The following is a 17,100-nucleotide window of genomic DNA, read 5'->3' on the forward strand; positions in this document are numbered from 1 at the left end:
AATCTTCATTTGCAGCACTTCCAACAGCCACTCAGGCTGCAGCAGAGGCACCATCCAAGAGGTGACTGGTCAGAGTTCGTAGCTTTCACAACTTTTGACTGCTCTATTGATGCAGACTCGGGTGTTACAGATTCTGATTGGTCCGGTAGCACAATCTCTGATGTTATAAATGTTGACTCGTTCAATGGAAACGATTCTACCAATGGCACTGACTCTGATGGTTTCATAAGTTCTAATGGCGTCACAGACTCTGATAATGGCACAGGCTCTGATGTTGGCACATTCTCTGATCGTGTTACAAACTCTGATGGTGTAAAAGACTCTGATGGTATCGCAGGCTCAGACATTGCCACAAACTCTGATGTCAACACATTCTCTGACAAAGAGACTGACTCAGCAGGCTGAGGTCGTCTTGATTCTAGAGAGAATAGAATATAGCCACTGAGTAAGCAAATGCAAGGCAAATGATGCTGTAGAGAAGTCATGTTTAATGACATACATAACACAGAGTAAAACTCATCAGCCATTTCTTAATCAACACACACACACACACACACACACACACACACACACACACACACACACACACACACACACACACACACACACACACACAGTAAGGCACGAGTGTTCTACCTCCACTCATCGTCTCCTGAAAAACTATTCGTTGTTCCTCCAATATCTTGCTGCTACTACAATACTTCAGAGCAGTGTTGTTGGCCTTCCTTGCCTCGCGATAGTGACCAAGCTCAAACAATGCCTGAGCATACCTGTGCTGACCCTGCACCAAACATGACCACAAATAAATGCCTCTGTATTTAATTAAATCGTAAACACTAAGGAATGACAACAATCTTGCCTCCCTTATCCCCTGACACACACTCACTCATCAAGTAAGAAATTGTTTCTTGAACGAAATAAATAAATAAATAAATAAATAAATATGTAAATAAATAAACATGTAAATAGATAAATATGTAAATAAATAGATAAATAAACACACACACACACACACACACACACACACACACACACACACACACACACACACACACACACACACACACACAGTCAAACAGATCCCAGATAAAGAGTGGCGAACCACACATTTCTAGTCTGTTCGTCTCAACGATCAAGGAGGAAGAGTTTTCAAGTTGTTGTCCAAGTCATTGTTTGCGACTTCGGCCACTAACGCCATTTATGACTCTGTTGGCCATTTCGTGTTTGATCGTTTGTTTGCTCACCTTTTCATCTGCACAGTCTGCTGTCTACAAGTCAATGTTTGGTACTTCCCTCTTCCTGTATTTGTGCCAACATTTCCTTTGTTTGAGCGTTGTCATCATGGATTGCACGAATCTTTACCTCGCGTCAGTGCTAGGCGTCTTCTACAGTGGCCATGCACATCGTGATGATGTCTTCCTCTACCCATATTGTCTACTCCTCTGTATCAACATTGTCATCATGGATTGCACGCAACTTTACCTCGCATCAGCGCTAGGCATCTTCTATGGTGGCCGTGTACGTCGTGGTGTCTTCCTCTACCCATATTGTCTACTCCTCTGTATCAATATTGTCATCATGGATTGCACGCATCTTTACCTCGTGTCAGCGCTAGGCGTCTTCTATGGTGGCTGTGCACGTTGTGATGTCCATCCACGTTATCATTGTAAGACCCTGCTAAGGTCAACTGTAGTGTATCGTGCATTGCTTAGTTTGATTTAGCCTGTAATAGTTCTGATTTATGAAAATATAATACCATTGACAGACAAACAGACAGACAGACAGTACAGTGTACCAGCATCATCCTGATAGGCTTGTGGAGATGGACGACATCGCTATGATGTGAAATACAACCATCCCTACTGCTTAGTACTAAGAAGATCGATGCCAATTGTCCTGACATCTGTTTCAGAAATAGGAGACAAACACTTGTCTTCTTATTGATATCAGCTGTCCTGCTTATGGAAACATCGCCAGGAGAATGACTGAGAAGTTGACGAAATACAGTGACTTACAGGGAGGTAAACCACGCATGTGGCAGTGGCAGACACTGGTTGTTCCAGTGATGTTGGGAGCGTTGAGAACAGTACGCAGGTATTGCACAGTGGCTGTATCACAACCTGCAGCACTTACAGAAAGCAATGCTTCTCGAATCCAGTCAGATCCTACATAAAGTCGTGTCTTCTGTCTAGACAGCCATAATGGTCTAAGCACCTCTGAGGCAGGGTTTGCCTCCAGTGCATACAAGAGACCTTACGAATGAGACTGATCCGGTTGAGCACAACAATAAATAAATAAATAAATAAATAAGTAAATAAATAAATTAATTAATTAATAGATATAATGTGTGAATAAAATGTTCTATAACTGATTAATAAATTTGCACTATTTATTATTGCACAGTGGCCATAACAGTAAACTCTAGGACAACGACATCACACCAATTCAATACGCAATCTTTATACAACACAAAATTAAATTCAATTAAAATAGTAATAAATAACTACACATCAATAACTAGCAATCAAAACAATATCCTATCGAACTGCACCTTATCCCATTCCGGTTTCGCCACAATGCAACGTTTACCATCCGCCAGAGCTGACCTAAAAACGAGAATATCCATCACACGTCACGTCCGCAATCAATATCTTGAGTACACAAGTTGACTGACTTGTATTCTCCCATCTTCAAGTAGCAGAGAGCTCTGTTTCCATACAACAAAGGATTAACAAACATGCCCGGTAGAAGTTGCCTCGAAGTCGTTCCACTCGCGCCTCGTCAATTCACGTGCTTCTTGAAATAAATTACTGACTGATTTTATATCTGCAATACAGTTGTAAAAATAATTTTTTAGTAATTGAAAAGATAAATTATTTAATTGACCACACTTTTTATGTACATTATAGAATTACCCTGCTGTGTTGTGGCTAGTTTGCTTGATCACAACTAAGAAAAGATTTAAAAACATTGCTCTTTATGTTTTTGTAAGTATCTAATTTTTTACATCTTGTTTTTAGTGCACTGCATTCAGTGTCTCTCATTTATCCTCTAGCAACGCAATAGGCTGATTCACAAATCTCTAGACTCAAGTTTGCATGCATCTGCTAAAAATATCTTTGTTGCTACATACTTATAGCACCTACAATATATTTTAAGTTTTACTTATATAATAAAATTAATAAAATTAATAATTAAATATTTTAGAAGTTTATATAAGTGCAAATTGTAAATATTATAATTTTGTAGATATTTACATAGTTTTATATAAATGATTTTATTTATATGTACTTTCTATAATTAATTCAATTGTATTTTTTATTATAACTTACACTAATATTGTTTTTTAATACAAAATTATTTGACATGTTTTTTAAAAATTTTCAAATGCATTTTAGCACGCCTATAAATAGCACGATCTGTTTGTTAGGACGCTCCCAGGAGACCAATATACACGGACGTCACGAGACGAACCAACCACGCCTACTCACGCGCGGTGTCCCAACTCTTGAACTTGATATTCGACTAAACGAACGCTCACCCTTCCTACGGCGCTAGATCTGCTCTATCATCATTTCTCCTTGTATACAACCGGTCCAAAGCGGGTAAGAAGGTCCGTGTTGGTCGATCTGAAATCGAGGCGGAGTGGTGGTCATCAGAGAATGATTTCCGGTTGAGAATGGAGTCCATTTCGACGTCATTATTCGCGCGATCGTGTCGTTCGTGCCACGTATGCGTCGTACTCATATCGATCTCTCTTCTCGTTTGTCTCGTTGAAGGTTAGAGCGTGTCGAATGCGTTTTTTGAGATTTCTGTGAAGCCCGGTCTTGTTGTCAGGTGCAACGAACACGACAGCGAGCCCGGAAACGGACAACTTGGGAAACGTTTCTAGCACGAATCCGACGACCACCGCGACCGACACAAGTACAAACGCGCCGACATCAATTTCTCTCTCTCCTTCTTCGGATGGAAGCACAGACTCGACGATTTCGAGCAGCTCTACTGCTGCAGTTGCATTCGTTTCGACCTCGAATGCAACGAGCAGTACAAACATCAGCTCCACAATACAATCGACTGAGGCAAACTCATCAACCACTATGCCTCCGACTGAAGACGGAAGCTCGAATGCAACGATTTCGAGTATTTCTGGTGTTGCAACCTCCAATGCAAGCTTTACGTCGACAACACAGAGTACGAAGGCAACGACTGCGTCGAGTATCTCGACTCCTGCGTCGGGCAGTGGCTTCAATCTAACTAATTCGAGCAGCTCCGACTCTGAAAATGTTACTAGTAAATCGAGCAGCGGGTCGGGCATCGAACCGAGCCAGGAATCGACACTAAACGTCAACTGCACGTCCAGCGACTGCATCGCGGGCTACTACTTTGTGTCCAACACGACACTGGCCCGGTGTTTGCTCTGTCCGCCAGGCTACTTGTAAGGCACTTCTGCTTTCTAAATGTGTTGTTCGTGTGCGTGTATATGTGTGTACAAGGCGTAGAGCAAGTCAACAACGCACATGTCATGTATCTAACAACACAAGCCATTGCTAGGGCGTAACGTTGTTTAGGTTTTCCGGTGGTAACAAGAAGCCGTCGAGCTTGAAATGTGAGATGAAGTGGTGGGAATGTAATAGCTGGTTTCAAGCTGGCTAGATCAAGACTAGACTTATAAGTGTTCCTCCTGCTTTCCATGTGGATGGAGTGGCAGGACTCTTAGCAACATGTTGGTAGCTAAGCCAGAATGAAATCTTACTTAGCGTTGAACTTCCTGCAGACGTGACTGCATGCCTAGACGTCAGTCTGTTTCTCTCAATTATTTAGTGTTTGTTGTTTGAATGTATCTGGAATTGTTTGTATTTTGGGACTCTCTTATATATTGTATATGGAGAGGCTCTATTATTGCATGGAATTTGATCTCACTTTCTGTGAGTGTTCTCCCATTTGTAGAGATCATTGGTCAGCTGTTGCTGCTAGGAAGCCATGTGGATGTAGATCAGTTTACATTGAGCTTCATGTGTGGCTGAAGCCTGTTGATGTCGATCTGTTCAGCTTATTGATGTTGCACTAGATGGCTGCCTTGCTGCTTCTATTTCTTTATTTCATTACTGACTGTTTGTCGATGTGCCTGCTGCAACAGTTGATGTTTAGATCTGTCTTTCCTATTGTTATTATTATGGTGTGTAGCTATTTTTGTTGTATGTACCTTTGTTGGTATTTTCGTCATGTGATGTTGACTTTGTGTGATGTTGTGTCAGTTGCCTTGGCTTTGAGAATCCATCTCAACCATGTCCTGTTGGAACTTCTTCTGATGTAGTTGGTGCTGTCAGTGGTGCTACTTGTCAGGTAGAGCCTTTGATGTGTTAATGATTATTTCTCAAGTAGATGAAAGTGTGACTGGTATTAGGTGTGTCCGTATGGGACTGTCAGTCTGACGAGTGGATCTTCTACTTGTGTACCTTGTCCTGCTGGTTACGCGTGTCCTAATGCTACAACTGTGGTGGAATGTGGTGCTAAGACATACTCGCTGAATGGAAGTACTAACTGTACAGCTTGCCCTGAGGATCAGATATGTCCAAGTGTGTTCGAACCTCCACAAGTAAGCAGCTACCTAATACTTATTATATTAATTTTGTATATACATCTTTAAATACATTAGACAGTTATTAGAGGAAATTACCTGTCAATACATTAACTATATAACTTATAGTCTTGGGGGTTACATCTCACAATACTATTGCATTGGAAGAATGAAGCTCCTCAATACAATACATTGAAGGAATGAATTTTTCGATAACGAGTAAACTCACTATTTGCAATAAACGAGGAAATACCAACCGTATGTAGCCAACACAGACTAATAGTCGTGTGTCCTTACTCTACTATAGACGTACAACTAAATTAGTGTATTGTATGTCTCCTTGTGCCATTAATTAATTAGCAAAAACTATGCTGTCTGATTGTCTGTCCATTCTCTTACAGCTGTGTGCTTCTGGGTATTTTCCAAATTCTGAACAAGATCTTTGCATTGAATGTCCAGCAGGTCATGAGTGCATTGACCCAGCTATCGATCCTCAACCGTGTCCGAGTGGATTCTACAGCCTCGATGCTGTATCGTCCTGTTTTCCGTGTCCAGCTGGTTACTCCTGTGTCAACACTTCCAACCTTCCTGTTTTATGCAAACAAGGCAGTTATTCATACAATGCCAGTGTTGAGTGCATCGAATGTCATCTCGGCACTTACTGTCCATCGAATGCGTTAACATCTCCATTGTCATGTCCTAACGGCACATACTCAAACATGACAGGTGCCTCTTCGTGTGTGGATTGCCCTCCAGGTCATAGATGTGAAGATCCGACTTCTCGTCCGATCAAATGTGATGCCGGATATTTCAGCCCACAAAGCAGCGTGAGCTGTTTTCCATGTGCTTACGGTCAATACACAACGAACGACACAAGTGAAGTGTGCATAGAGTGTCCATCAGGCCATGCGTGTTTTTCACCAGCTGAAACCCCTAAACCATGTGCAGTTGGCTATTATAGTACGAGTGGCACGCCAGAGTGCAGAGAGTGTCCACGTGGATTTTATAGTGACAAAACGGGATCATCCGACTGCCGTCCATGTGAGACAAATCATTATTGTCCATATGGCAATGCATCGTTGCCTTGTCCGAGTGGCTTGTTTAGTGCAAACGAGTCGATTACATGCTATACTTGTCCAGCTGGATTCGAATGCAAAGACGGAGACCAGAAAACATGTGTAGCTGGGCAGTATTCACCTAAAAGGGATGATGAATGTCATGATTGTCCTTCTGGCTCTTATTGTCCTTATGACACATTAGCAAGCCCAATAAGCTGCCCTTTTGGCTACTATAACAACATCACAGGAGCTGTGAACTGCACTGTGTGTCCAGCAGGATACGAGTGTCCTCTTGTAAACGAACTTCCGGTTCCCTGCATGGCAGGAAGCTTTAGTCTGAGTGGATGGACTTCGTGTTTGACATGTTCCGATGGGTATTATCAATCGTCTACGCGTCAACAGAGCTGTGAAGTCTGCCCGGATGGGTCAGAATGTCCTGATCCTTCAAGGGACCCAAAATTGTGTCAACCAGGAACATATAGTAACGTCCCGGCTCAGTCTTGCATTGCATGTCCAATCGGATATTATCAAGATGAAGCTAATGCAACAAGCTGCATTATCTGCCCAGGTGGCTACAAATGTCCTAATGCCAGCTCATCACCAGAGGTATGTTTACCGGGCACGTACAGTCACGTAGGTTCCACATCATGCACACCATGTGCACCAGGCTACTACGCTGACCAACACAATCAAACAAACTGTACGGCTTGTCCAGTTGGATCAAAATGCCCCGACTCGTCTCGTCGTCCGGTCAACTGTACAGCTGGATACTTCAGCGATGACGTTGCATCTCGAACTTGCACAAGATGTAGCTCGGGGTTCTACCAGAATGTGAGCAAATCTGATCACTGTAATGAGTGTCCGGCTGGTTACTCGTGCTCAGACCCGTCAATGTCACCTAGACCTTGCTCTGATGGATTCTATAGTGGCGCTGGAGAGGCTACGTGTACTGCATGTCCACCTGGATTTGGCTGCCCAAATCGAACGGCTTCTATTCCGTGTAATCGAGGAGAATACTCACCTGGACGAAGTCTCAACTGCTTTCCCTGTCTATTGGGTACCTACTGTCCACATGTACAAATGACAACATATTTTCACTGTCCTGGAGGACACGAGTGTAGTAATTCATCTGCGATGCCGCAGGCATGTCGTCCTGGAACGTTCTCGTTTAACGGCACTGTAGACGGATGTGAAGTGTGTTACGTTGGCCATCAATGTCCAGAGGAAGGAATGACAGCTCCACAGCCGTGTCCAGATGGTTTCTACTCGAACGAGACGAATCGCGAGACGTGCACGCCTTGTCCAAAAGGTTCCTTCTGCTTGGCAAAGTCCATAGCTCCAACAAGGTGTCTACCAGGAATGTACTCTCTTCCACAATCATTGACCTGCTTGTCATGCCCGGGAGGTTATCACTGCAATGATCCAGCTGCAGCGCCACAAATATGTCAGCCAGGAACGTTTGCATACAATGGATCGTATGGTTGTATTGACTGTTTGAAGGGCACTCATTGCCCACGTGAAGGTCTCAGTGAGCCGGAGTCTTGTCCCAATGGGACGTATGCAAACACAACAGGCTTGTCAGACTGTCTACAATGCCCTGAAGGACGCCGTTGCCCACAGAGTGACGAAACACCAGAGAGATGTGATCGAGGAACATACAGCATCACAGGTCAAACGAGCTGCACATTGTGTGCTACTGGTTATTATGCAGACATGAGAGGAATGGCGGAGTGCGTAGAATGTCCTGCCGGCTTCAGATGTCCCCACAAAGATATGATGCCAGAGAGGTGCCCGGATGGAACCTATAGGTAAAGCTTAAGTTGTGTGTCGCTAGCTATACATTTGCAGCTACATATGTGCTTTTGTGTTTAATCATGAATTGTCTGTTTTGTTTAGTACGAATGGCTCGACTTCATGCACAACTTGTCCAGCTGGTCATGAGTGTCCCACAGGTGATCGTCTGCCGTCTCCGTGTGCTGCTGGTACGTTTGCAACTGAGGGAAATACGACTTGCTATGTGTGTCCACGTGGTCATCATTGTCCTCACAATCGGACTCATACTCCAATACAATGTCCACTTGGTTATTATGCAAATGCTAAGTCATCTGAAGACTGTGAACCTTGTCCAGCTGGTAAGGAACTGCCTGTGTTTGTTTCTGTCTCTCTGTCTCTGTCTGTCTGTCAATGTCTGGTGTGTGTATGCATGTGTGTGTGTGTGTGTGTGTGTGTGTGTGTGTGCGTGCGCGTGCGTGCGTGCATGCATGTGCATCACACAAACGTCTACATATCTTCTTACTTGGTGACCATTGTTGTGCTAATCCTGCACATGCAAATGCACACACTTGATGTTTCTTTGCTTTTCATTATCTGCAGGATTTGAGTGCCCTTTCAGACATCTCACGCCAGTGCCTTGCTTACTTGGTCATTACAGCCCTTCAGAGTCTGAGCAATGTTTCCCATGTTCAGTAGGTTCTTATGCTAATGAGACTAAATCGAATGCGTGTACACCTTGCCCTGCTGGCTATGAATGTTCTAATGCCACGAAGAAGCCACAAATTTGTCGTGCTGGAACGTTCAGGTATTTTATTGAGTGTCCAGAGTCACATTGATTGTTGATGTTAGTTTGTTTGTGTGATATCTGGGTAGTCGAATGGCTGTCACCTGTTTGTTGTTGACATGTCTGTCTGACTGCCCTTTTCTGTCCCTCACATGTCTGTCTGTTGCATTGCTTATGAGTTATCAGTCAGTCTGTCTGTCTGTCAATGGTATTATATTTTCATAAATCAGAACTATTACAGGCTAAATCAAATTAAGCAAAGCACAATACACTACATTACAATGACAACTAAAAAACAAAAAACTGAACACTGTCTGTCTGTCTCCCGGATAACATGGATGGACATCACAACGTGCATGGCCACCATAGAAGACGCCTAGTGCTGACGCGAGGTAAAGATGTGTACAATCCATGATGACAATGTTGATACAGAGGAGTAGACAATATAGGTAGAGGAAGACATCACGACGTACATGGCCACCGTAGAAGACGCCTAGCGCTGACGCGAGGTAAAGATGCGTGCAATCCATGATGACAATGTTGATGCAGAGGAGTAGACAATATGGGTAGAGGAAGACATCACGACGTGCATGGCCACGGTAGAAGACGCCTAGCGCTGACGCTAGGTAAAGATGCGTACAATCCAAGATGACGACGCTCAAACAAAGGAAATGTTGGCTCAAAGACACGAAGAGGGAAGTACTAAACAATGACTTGTAGACAGCAGACTGTGCAGATGAAAAGGTGAGCAAACAAACGATCAAATACAAAAGGGGGTCCCAATGGCCAACAGAGTCATAAACGGCGTTAGTGGCCGAAGCCGCAAACGATGACTTGGACGACGACTTGAAAACTCTTCTCCTTGATCCTTGAGATGAACAGACTAGAAATGTGTTGTCCGCCACTCGTCCATCTGTCTGCCTGTCTGTTTATCAATTTATCTTTCTACCTGTGTACATTTGTTTACTCATCCATCTGTCCATGTTTATGTCTGTTTGCCTGTTTGTTGAGATCTTGTGTTTTCAATGTCAAAATTACGATACAGTAAACTACATTCAAACCATTAATTCTGTTTATTTATTTGTCGATCAGTTTATCCATCCACCCATTTGTTTGTCAGTGTCTTTACTTTCTGTTTTGTTTCTGTTTTCTCCATCCATCTCATGATCTGTCTTACGTATCTGTCCTTTGTGTCCATGCCTAACCAGTCTTACTCCACTAATTCTTTCAGCACTGCTCAATCAGTTACCTGTACTTCCTGCCCAATCGGCCACTACTCGACTGATGGAACTGGTGATCAATGTATCTCATGTCCAGCCGGCACAGAATGTCCAGACCGTTCCAAACCTCCAGTTGACTGTCTACCAGGCGAATACAGTCTTGGAAATGCATCATTGTGTGTCACATGTCCACCCGGTTACAGTTGCCCTTCAGAGACCGAGTCTCCGATTATTTGCCTGGTAGGGCAGTATGCACACCAAAACAGCACTGCATGTACAGACTGTGAACAAGGCTTCTACTGCCCTCTACCAGCAACACCAGCAGCTATCAGGTAATGCATGCACACACCACGAGACTTGGAATGTAAATTAAGCTTTTAATTTTGAAATAATTAATAAATTAGAAATAATATTATTTGAAATAATTAATTGTAAATACATTTTAATAATAATTAATTAGATTATTTAAGAAGTGAGTTGTCAATTGAATAAGTAAACTATGAACAAAATTATGGAATTAATAAAACGTAAATAAGTACTATAAATGGCAAAATATATTAGAAAGCAGAGTGTACAGTGAGAAATACCTACAGATATTAATATAATCTATTATACATACTTCAGTTTTTCCGCTGGCTGATCAGCAAATAGCCAAGTGCTACAGACAGATGTTGCTGGCGATAAATGGTAATGCCTCCTCGCCAATTTAGCTAGCTGTTACAGTGTTACAGTGTACCATGTACGCCTTTCTTTGGATCTTGCAGCACAGTCGTTACAGTGCGCTAAGAATGGCAATTAGTGCAACACACTGTAGCTCCATTAAAAGGTCGATCTATTGCACATGCTTTATCTACTGTATATTCTGCACATGGAGGTTGCACTCTCTTTGCGTGCTGTACGGCTTCCGTAAGTGTTGAACAAGAAATGAGGTTCTGAAGATGCCAGTGCAGAAGTAAAATGGAAGTAGACTGATGGTAGAAACGAGAAAGAGGAGGACAATGATGACCTCAATGATGCTGAACACATGTAGAGAAGTGCCAAACTTTTGAGTTTGACAGAGCTCTTAAATTTTGGTATAACTAGCCAAGAAGGATGGCACTGAACGTTTGAAGTCTGGTTTGTGGACTCAAGTCTTACCAGAGTGACGTTTCTGTGAGGACAACATGCGTCAGATGTAGTACTACATTTGTTGTGACATTGATAAATGCTGCCTGTCTGTCAGACCAGGTTAATCTTGTATCAATAGTAACTGTTGTCGTTTAGATTAATTGTTAGCAGTCTGATGTTTGGGCAATATTTTTGGCTCTGTAGTAAAGTGCTTGGCTACAAACGAACAAACTGCTTTAGCCAAGCGGCTACTAATCGAAAATTTCCAGCGGAAACACTGCATACGTGAAGAAATAAATTTAAATAATCATATAAAAATTAATCAGAAAATAGATGATAAAAATATTTTGATTGTAACTGAATGTAATACATATAATATATAAGTGAAATTAGACTCAAATAATGAACAACAAATGACTTTATTGTTGTACAGTAATCACTAACCTATTTGTTGTGTATCGTTAGTATATAATTGTTAGTTCAGCTTTAGTAATAAAACTTTGCTAATAGTTTGATGCCTGTAGGTGCCCGGATGGATTCTATGCAAATGTATCAGGCAGTGCCAACTGTACTGCGTGTCCTGCTGGATTCGAATGCCCCGATCCGGCAGACTCGCCAATACTTTGTGTTAGCGGACATTTCAGTCTTGACAAGCAGACCAGCTGTAGCCAGTGTCCATTTGGATACAGCTGTTCAGCTCAGGATGTCAGTCCCATTCAATGTGAGGCCGGATTTTACTCAGCATTAGGGCAACTTGGATGCTCGCCGTGTCCTCCAGGTTCCTTCTGTCCAAATCGTCCACTAGCTGCTCCAATTGAGTGTTCACCTGGCTATTACTCTATTGAACCGAAAGTGACTGAATGCACAGAATGTCCAGCAGGTAGCCGATGCCCTAATCGTGCAGAAAGTCCAATTGCTTGCAGTGTTGGATACTTCTCCTCTATCAAGGGACAAACAGTATGTACTCGGTGCCCAAGTGGTTACTATGCAATCATCAACGGGTCGACTGACTGTTTGAAGTGTCCTGCAGGATCGAAATGTTCTCACTCTAATGTCGCTCCAGAGCTGTGTGATCCAGGGTATTTCTCACCAACCGGTTCAGTGCAGTGTTATCCATGTCCCAATGGTAAGTCGTGTAATGAACCATCGCAAGAGCCTCACTTGTGTGTGATGGGTGAATACAGCAACACCACTCATTGTGTGCGATGTCCAAAGGGATTTTACTGTTCTCAACCATTGGCACTTCCTATTGCTTGCGAGTCAGGACAATACACAGACAGAACAGGAGCAACAAACTGTGATGCTTGTCCTCCTGGTCACGAATGTGTTGATAAATCTGAGACACCATCTCAATGCCCACCATCGTATTTCAGCCCTGGAGGTCAAGCTGCGTGTTCTCCTTGTGTGTCAGGTACATACAGTGATTCTGGAGCATCAAATTGCTATGAATGTCCCGCTGGAAAGACGTGCTTGAATGGCTCAATTTCCATCATGCCATTGAACTGTTCAGCAGGATATTACAGCTCAGTAGGCTCTGGGAGATGTTACCCGTGTCCAGCTGGGACATTTAGTTATGAAAGGTCACATATTTGTGTGCCATGTCCACGTGGATTTGTCTGTCCTGATCCGTCTGATCCTCCACTGAGATGCTCAGATGGTACATGGAGTCCTGGTGGGAAGACGCCTTCTTGTTTGACGTGTCCAGCTGGATGCCAATGCCCAAGTCCGAGTAATACACCAGATGTGTGTCCTTCAGGAACATATGCGCCTGCAGGAAATACAACATGTACACCATGTCCAGCTGGGATGTCATGTCTCAATCCTGCTCATGCACCAGTCTCGTGTGCTGATGGAGAGTACAGTGCAGAAGGGGAAGCAACGTGTCATGTTTGTGCGGCTGGGTTCAACTGTACATTCACCAATCAACCAGCAATCATATGCAGTCCAGGCTATTACTCATCCGTTCGATCAGCTGGTTGTGTTATTTGTCCACCTGGATTTGCTTGTTCAAATCCACGTTTCCCACCTGTTGCGTGTGAACTTGGCCAGCACACTGATGCACTTCCAGGTGCCACTTCATGTAAGGACTGCAGTCCTGGTGAAGAATGCCCAGACCCAGCAGCGCCTGTCATTACTTGCAGCAATGGAACATACAGCCTTGTGAGAGCAACAGCATGCATAGTATGTCCAGCAGGATATGAATGCCCTACAACAAGAGAGAGACCAGTCATATGTGAGACAGGTTTCTATAGTGCTGATGGTGCCACAGCATGTACGAAGTGTCCAGCAGGGAAGGCATGCCCGTCAACAGCTAATTCAAATGATGTCATACAGGACTGTCCGTTGGGGACGTACTCAACTGGTGGCCAAGTGATCTGCACTCCTTGTCCTGCTGGGAAGTATTGTCCAAACACAACAATGGCCATTAGCTATGACTGTGAAGAAGGCAAGTACTCTCTCGGAGCAGCAGCGACTTGTACCGATTGTCCAGCAGGTTGGCAATGTCCTGACAAGAATGGAGACGAAAACGTTCGTTGTCCACCAGGAAAATTCTCAGTAGGAAATGCCACCGAATGTACTTCTTGTCCTATAGGTAAGGCATGTCCGTATACAAACAGTAACCTCTCGATTGATTGTCAGCCAGGATTCTACTCAATGGGGGAACAACAAGCTTGTACATGCTGCCCACCAGGACATGCCTGTCCGAGTCCAACTAAAAAGATGGTAATACTCTGTGACCCTGGAACATATAGTGTTGGTGGTCAGGCAGAGTGCACTCTGTGCAAGGCAGGAACTGCATGCCCATCTGTTCATGACAATTTGGTGATTGTATGCTCTCCTGGGACTTATTCTAATGAAAAATCGACTGTGAGTTCATTTGCTTACCTTTTGTTATTTTATTTTTGCTGATTGTTGTCTTTGTTTGTTACAGTCATGTACTCCTTGTCCTGCTGGATCACAGTGTAGTAACAACAGTGTTGATCCGGTGAGGTGTCCTGATGGAACATACAGTTATGCTTCATCAATTGTGTGCACTTCCTGTCCTATTGGTCACGTTTGTTCATCACCAGCAGATCCACCTCAGCCGTGCCGAGTTGGAGAGTACAGCAAAGGAAATGCTACAGATTGTAGTGACTGTGACTTAGGATTCCTGTGTCCAGAAGGCAGTACAACTGCAAATCCTCATGACTTTGCTTGTCCGCTTGGCTACTATTGTGACACTCTCACAGACAAGCAACCATGCCCAGCAGGAACATATGGAAATGCAACTGGAGGAACAGCTAGTGTTGAGGTGTGTGCTCCTTGTCCACGAGGCTATTACTGTGAAGAGGGAACAGCTGGCTACCCAACTGATGCAAATCGGTGCCCAAAAGGGCATGTATGTCCAGAAGGAACCAACTCTGCATTCCAGTTTCCATGCCCTGATGGGACATATCTTGATGAGTTCGGACAAGACAATTCAACAAAGTGTAGGCAATGTCCAGTTGGCAGGTACTGCACTGGAGGTGACAGCTACGGTGGTGTTCTCTGCCCACGAGGTCATTACTGCAGCGGAAGCACACGTTCGGCTAGCCAACATCCTTGCCCGGCTGGATACTTTACAGAACAACAAGGAACCGAGGAATTGGCTCAATGCAAGCGCTGCCCTGCTGGCTATTACTGTCCGTCCGGAATCAGTGCACCAATCCCATGTGACGAAGGTTACTATAATCCTCATCTTGCTGCACCAACAAATGACTCTTGCCGGAAGTGTATTGCCGGTATGGCCTGTCCAAGTAAAGGTCAAGCCGAGCCACTTGAATCCTGTGCTGCTGGTCATTACTGCCCTGAAGGAACAATCCTCCCCAACGAACAACAAAATCGTTGTCCTGCTGGAACTTACACTGACTTTCATAACCTTACAGCATCCCATCAATGCACTCCATGTCCTGCAGGGCAGGCATGCCTCCAGGGAACAGGAGGAATTAATAACCCACCATTACCGTGTGCAGGTGGACACTACTGTTCATTGAAGACAGCGAGACCCGACCAGCATCCATGCTCTGCAGGCTCATTCTCCAATCAAACAAACTTGCAGCGACAAGAAGACTGTGAAGAGTGTCCAAAAGGATCCTTCTGTGTTGCAGGTCAAACAGAGCCGTCTGGTCTATGCAATAAAGGCCATTATTGCCCACCGGGGACTCAATTAGGTACTGACTTCCCTTGTCCTGCTGGCACATATTCACCATCGCTTGGTAATGTTCGTGTTGAGAACTGCACAGTCTGTCCAGAAGGCCACTATTGTGGTGAAGGATCAGCTGAACCAACGCCCTGTTTGAATGGTACATATTCATCCAAGTTGGGTGCTAAGTATTCATCTGAATGCATCCTGTGCCCTGGTGGCTATGAATGTCCAACTCGTGGCATGACCGAACCGATTGAGTGTGGTTTTGGTTTCTTCTCTGATGACAATGCAATTCACTGTAGTCTTTGCAGTTCTGGCTATTACTGTGACAACAGGACAACACATCGGACAGACATGCATCACAACAAAATCTGCCCAGCAGGAATGACATGCAAGCAAGGTAGAACAAAGGCTCCCGATTTGTTATCAGATACATGTATCACAGGTCATTACTGTCTGGATGGTGACTTGGATCCTCTGCCCCGTCCATGTCCTAATGGAACATTCAGCAGCCTGTCAGGTCTGAAATCAGAGGTTGAATGTGAACAGTGTCCATCTGGCAAGTATTGTAGCCCTCCAGGCCTCACAGCTCCGGTAAGTGCGAGATTTTTGTGATGTTTACTTGCCTGCAATCTTAATGGTGATTGTACTGTACGTAGGCAGGTGATTGCGCACCTGGACACTATTGTCCTCCTGGAACAGTCTATGCATCTCAGTTTCCTTGTCCTGTTGGTTTCTTCCGCAAGGAGTCGTCGTCTCATGATGATCAGTCATGTGCAGTGTGTCCATCTGGTAATTACTGTCCCAACAAAGGGATGGCAGAGCCGTTCTCGTGTGTACAGGTATGGGTATGATACACACCTGTGGTGTGTGTGCGTGTGTGCATGTGCATGTGTATGTGCGTGTGTGCGTGTGTGTGTGTGTGTGTGTGTGTGTGTGTGTGTGTGTGTGTGTGTGTGTGTGTGTGTGTGTGTGTGTCAGACAGATAGACAGACAATGCAGTGAACTTGCCAGTAAGTAGAGCATGCATCACAAAGTAATTGTATATAGTTACCTGTTCTGCATGTGTAGGGTTTCTTCTGTGTAACCGGAAGTATTAATCCACAACCATGTCCACAAGGAACATATGGCAATTCCACAGGTCTCCGAAGAAGCCAGGAGTGCACTCCTTGCCCTGGAGGCCACTACTGTGATGGATTTGGACTGCCGGCTCCACGAGGTCTCTGTGATGCCGGATTCTTCTGCAGAGAGCGAGCATACACCTCTGTAAGGCTGGTACCTAATGTCTTAAGTGTGTTTGTTGACTGTAGTGTCTATGGATAGGCACCTCCTGATGGTCTAACAGGTGGTATATGCCCTCGTGGTGGTTACTGTCCAGTGGGCTCAGCTGTCCAGAGTAACTGTCCCCCTGGAAC

At 44.2% G+C, this 17,100-nt stretch overlaps 3 protein-coding genes across 3 annotated transcripts in view; 1 reads left to right on the forward strand and 2 right to left on the reverse strand.

The window, feature by feature from the left end:
* Window positions 1-5: 5 nt before the first annotated feature.
* LOC134177759 (protein STIP1 homolog) lies at window positions 6-2,812 on the reverse strand. Its single transcript, XM_062644535.1, has 4 exons — window positions 2,675-2,812; window positions 2,552-2,606; window positions 637-781; window positions 6-418 (listed from the first exon to the last, which is right to left on the reverse strand). The coding sequence occupies exons 1-4, from the start codon at window positions 2,737-2,739 to the stop codon at window positions 6-8; spliced, it is 678 nt and encodes a 225-aa protein (XP_062500519.1). The 5' UTR covers window positions 2,740-2,812.
* A 2,070-nt stretch (window positions 2,813-4,882) lies between these two features.
* On the forward strand, window positions 4,883-17,008 carry LOC134177760 (multiple epidermal growth factor-like domains protein 6). The gene is made up of 10 exons (XM_062644536.1): window positions 4,883-5,058; window positions 5,256-5,343; window positions 5,405-5,596; window positions 5,980-8,444; window positions 8,533-8,768; window positions 9,010-9,214; window positions 12,045-14,388; window positions 14,453-16,279; window positions 16,345-16,527; window positions 16,757-17,008. The coding sequence occupies exons 1-10, from the start codon at window positions 4,883-4,885 to the stop codon at window positions 17,006-17,008; spliced, it is 7,968 nt and encodes a 2,655-aa protein (XP_062500520.1).
* A 60-nt stretch (window positions 17,009-17,068) lies between these two features.
* Window positions 17,069-17,100, reverse strand: part of LOC134177761 (ankyrin repeat and KH domain-containing protein 1-like) — a 10,771-nt gene continuing 10,739 nt past the window's right edge. The window contains exon 15 of the mRNA XM_062644538.1: window positions 17,069-17,093. Within this exon, the coding sequence (XP_062500522.1) occupies window positions 17,069-17,093 (25 nt within the window). The remainder of the gene's footprint in view (window positions 17,094-17,100) is intronic.

Source organism: Corticium candelabrum, chromosome 3, assembly GCF_963422355.1.
Source record: "Corticium candelabrum chromosome 3, ooCorCand1.1, whole genome shotgun sequence".
Taxonomy (NCBI): domain Eukaryota; kingdom Metazoa; phylum Porifera; class Homoscleromorpha; order Homosclerophorida; family Plakinidae; genus Corticium; species Corticium candelabrum.